This window comes from Leiobunum rupestre, chromosome 6 (assembly GCF_980474605.1).
Source record: "Leiobunum rupestre chromosome 6, qqLeiRupe1.1.hap1, whole genome shotgun sequence".
In the NCBI taxonomy this organism is placed as follows: Eukaryota; Metazoa; Arthropoda; class Arachnida; order Opiliones; family Sclerosomatidae; genus Leiobunum; species Leiobunum rupestre.
Genome location: NC_143389.1, coordinates 37,472,965 through 37,476,866, shown reverse-complemented (window position 1 = coordinate 37,476,866; position 3,902 = coordinate 37,472,965). Strand labels below are relative to the sequence as shown.

At 35.3% G+C, this 3,902-nt stretch overlaps 1 protein-coding gene across 2 annotated transcripts; it reads right to left on the bottom strand.

Moving 5' to 3' along the window:
- Nucleotides 1–990: 990 nt before the first annotated feature.
- LOC149940808 (mitochondrial nicotinamide adenine dinucleotide transporter SLC25A51) lies at nt 991–3,027 on the bottom strand. Of its 2 annotated transcripts, XM_090177522.1 has the most exons (3): nt 2,903–3,027; nt 2,642–2,830; nt 991–2,575 (listed from the first exon to the last, which is right to left on the bottom strand). In XM_090177522.1, exons 2-3 carry the CDS (start codon nt 2,745–2,747, stop codon nt 1,803–1,805), a joined length of 879 nt encoding a protein of 292 aa, XP_090033648.1. In that variant the 5' UTR covers nt 2,748–2,830; nt 2,903–3,027; the 3' UTR covers nt 991–1,802. The 2 variants fall into 2 exon arrangements, with proteins under 2 accessions (XP_090033648.1, XP_090033649.1); XM_090177523.1 differs by lacking the exon at nt 2,903–3,027 and having other exon boundaries at nt 2,642–2,871.
- Nucleotides 3,028–3,902: the final 875 nt, after the last annotated feature.

Below are 3,902 nucleotides of genomic sequence, written 5' to 3'. Positions count from 1 at the left end.
AATACGTAAAAAATAGCTACCTGGTTAACACTAAACACTTGTAGCATATGGTACAGGTGAAAAGTTTCCATTATTTCAACAAGCACTGTATAAACAGTAACTTGCAGGTCCTGGCTCTCTGAAATATTACTTCCTGGCGATTTTCTTGAAGATGTTTTATTGAAGCGTCTATAAGCCCAATTTTTAAATTATACCAAAATTTCCAAATACTTTTTACCTTACATTATTAGCGTATCACATTTATCGAAATTTACAAGAAACGGACATGCGGTGCTGTGTTGGTATTCACTCCATTAAGAGATAAATTTGAATTTTTCAAACTACATTGGGATAAATTAATTTGAAATTAAAAAAACGATTTGGAGATATGGGAACAAGTCAAACTGTTGTAATGGAAACTTTTTGCCGGTACGGTAACGGCATGTTCTAATTAACTAATTAATTAGTCCATGGTAACGGTATGCAAGCAGTATTTCCTTTTACCCAGGTAGATTTTTTGACATATTGAGACTTAGCAAAACAACCATGTTCTGTTTACAGTTTTCAATTAAATAGATTCACCAACACAGTGATAACAAGGAGCTGAAATGTATAACCAAGAATGTATTTATTTATACTCAGGGAGAATGAATATGTCGAGACTATCGACGGACACGTTGAGCCCCTAGCCCCGTCACGCTAAGGGGGGGGGGGGGAAGGAGGCGGTCTTATCTTTTGCGTCCTAGCAGCAGCGTTAATCGCGTCGAAAAACGTAATTTTTAAGAACCAATGAGATTGCAGTATTATTTGATTTTTATTAAAGCGGAGGAGCATACCGGGGGCCCAACAGGTGGAATTGGAGAAACGCTAAAAATAATCTCGACATATTCATTCTCCCTGAGTATAAATAAATACATTCTTGGTATAACTTTCTATTTATGCAAATTTCATAAAGAGGCTAATGATAACATTAGACTTTTGCTTATACTATATTATTAAGTTTTAGTACGATTTGGAGGCACATATCACAAATTTTAGTCTCACATTACATTTGGCAGGAAACTTATATAAAACATATTGTACACAACAGATAGTAGTAAATTTGTAATGAATAGAACAGCTGTAGCTTTAGTAATGGGTGCCATTACTGACGAATAATTTTCTCAATAGTTAAATAACATTGGTGTTACCACACTATTTGCATTTTCTATTCAACAGCTCCAACACAATCAGTTCACTCAGATCAAATTTATTTGGGTGTTTCTTCGAAACATTTTTCATTTCTTTCTCAAAAAGAGTGTGATTAACAACATCAGCTAAAACATTCTTACTAGTAAATTTTTAACTGGTAAAATTCTAATCAATTCCACAACAAAATTATCAAGAATATAATTCCTGATAAAATTTTATTCTTTAAAAATTCAGAAAATTTAAATTCAAAAGGGTGGTTATATTATGGTTGCATAACCAATTATGCAGATAAATATTTTTTAAATCAGCAATTTTACTAATTTATTATTCATAAATCTACTAGTCTTCTTACATAATGCATGCATAAATTTACATATACATAACTCGGATAATAGCTGTTTAATTGCAGTTACATTTAACACAGTCACAAATATATTATATAATTTATATTCAACCAACCATAGTTGGAATAAATTATCACAGAAATCACTTTTGTAGCTTGTACTTAAATATTATTGGAATCCCAAATAGTAAATAAAACTTAACAAATCACGCATAAATTTAAAACATACATAACTTTGAAATCTACATAAAAGTTTCAAATTCATTTACAAAAATTAAGAGCGAAACACTTATTGGCTGGTTGAGTCTATAAATTTTTTTAGTAGTTCGTAAGATGCATTTATAATTCCCCATGATAGAAGAGCGCGAGTATAGTTTACGTGAACACCGTAAAACATTTTTCTAATACTGCAGTCCCTTTCTATGTATGTTTGCCGACAAGCTTCAGGGAAGGATATAAATTTAGTCCCACACGAAACTTGCATTTTAATTTTAATTACATTTATTGGGTAAAAGATGGTGCTAATGAACGCACCAATGAGCGCACCACTGACAAAATGTTCAACAAAATTAGCTAACCACGTTTCATGTTCAGGAAGAACATTTTTCATTGATGACTTTAACCCAAAGAACATAACATTGCTGGGGCCATTTCTCATAAGGATCGGAGTCAAACCTCGATAATATTCTTTAATACCGTACACCTTTAATTCATGGAATGCGTGGTAAGTGTTTTTGAAACGGTTGTGGTATTTTTGATCTTGTAATAAGGTTTGCACTCGCTCAAATGGGGACAATATGGCCTCAGTTGACCCTGCTAGTAACGCAGCTACTGTTAGAGAAACTTGCGGGGATATAGATGGAAAATTTCGTTTCAGAATACGCCTGTACTCGTAATAAGTACCAAACATTACGGACATAGAGACGGTTTTTTGAATTAACGGTGGTAAACATCCCCTGTAAAGATAACGAAGGCCTTCTTTTTTCAACTGGTTGAAAGCGTACTGCGTGTCAATACCATGTAGCATTTGACGGAACATAATTTTGTATATTGGAAAGGTAACTGTAAAGTTGGTATCAAATTAAAAACTTTGGAGCTTATAAGTGGAAATTTCAATAGCAATCAAACCTGCAATGTTAATAAATCCTGATCCCCACCCACAAATAAACTCTCCAATGGCTACATTTCTTGTTCTTTTCCGCCCTTGGAATTCGTCCGTTTTATTAACCTGCATCAGTGATTTGAGTGTATATATTATCTCTATACATAAAAAGTAAAAGTTTCAAGTCAAGCCTTGCCACAGCTAGATAGCTATCCCTAAAGTAAAAGAGTAAAGCACTATTACTACAATGTATTATTTGTCGACTTTCACATCCTAAAATTACTCACTTAACCGAAGATAAAAAGGATGCTTTACAAATTATTAAAGCATAGAACTGTGAAAATTTAAAAGAAAGTACACCGGTGACCGGCTAGCACAAATTTCCCATGCACGGTAGTGACGGTACCCTAGATTCCCTTGGTACAGACCCTACAGGGTTCATCTTATGGTCCCTGAACATGAGAAGGCGTTTTGAATCTTCGCCGTTAGATGTCGTGATTTGGAACATAAATAAGTAGAATTCGATATTGCTAAATTTCTTGAAGCGCGGGTAATTTGAATTTTCAGACAACGAAAATAGTTATTTATACGACCATAGCCGTCTGTATTACCACGGCCAACTTTGATTTATCGCGCATCTCTCGCGCTACAGCGGCCATATCATTCGTTGACGTTTCTGTGTTAACCTATGAGCAAAAGATGTGTATGACGTCAGCGCCCCTAGCGGATTATTATTTTTAGTATAGTTTTTACATTGGGGACAATATAAACACCGAGCGTGGCGCTGAACTCCTACACATTATAGTACAGTTTATAGGGGGAAAATCCTTGCTCGCGGAATTTCGACGAATGTGTTGGCCGTAGTAGCGCGAACAGCGCGTGATCAAAGTTGGCCGTGGTATTACAGACGGCTATGATACGACGAAAGGTAAGCATTTCGTTTCGGGTATTACTGTGGGGCCAGGGTCTCAGCTCCATTTTCATAGGATGGTAATGAGTATGTTTCCTTAAATAATCAACTTCCGAGTTTCGCTGATAAATGCTTAATTACCCGATCCCCTACACCCCATCCAAACATTTAACATTGAACTGTGGTTATGGCACCCACGTACACCGACGAAAAACGGCATAAAAATTTAAAATATTTAAATAAGGGAGTGGCGTATCAAAAAGGATCAGTCCACTTGAGGTTGCAGCCGATTTTGTTTCGTTTCTGTTGGTAAAATTTAACGCTCGCTGTTCAGGCGGAATAGTCACTCTTACTTGTTGAAATCTGAATATTAAATT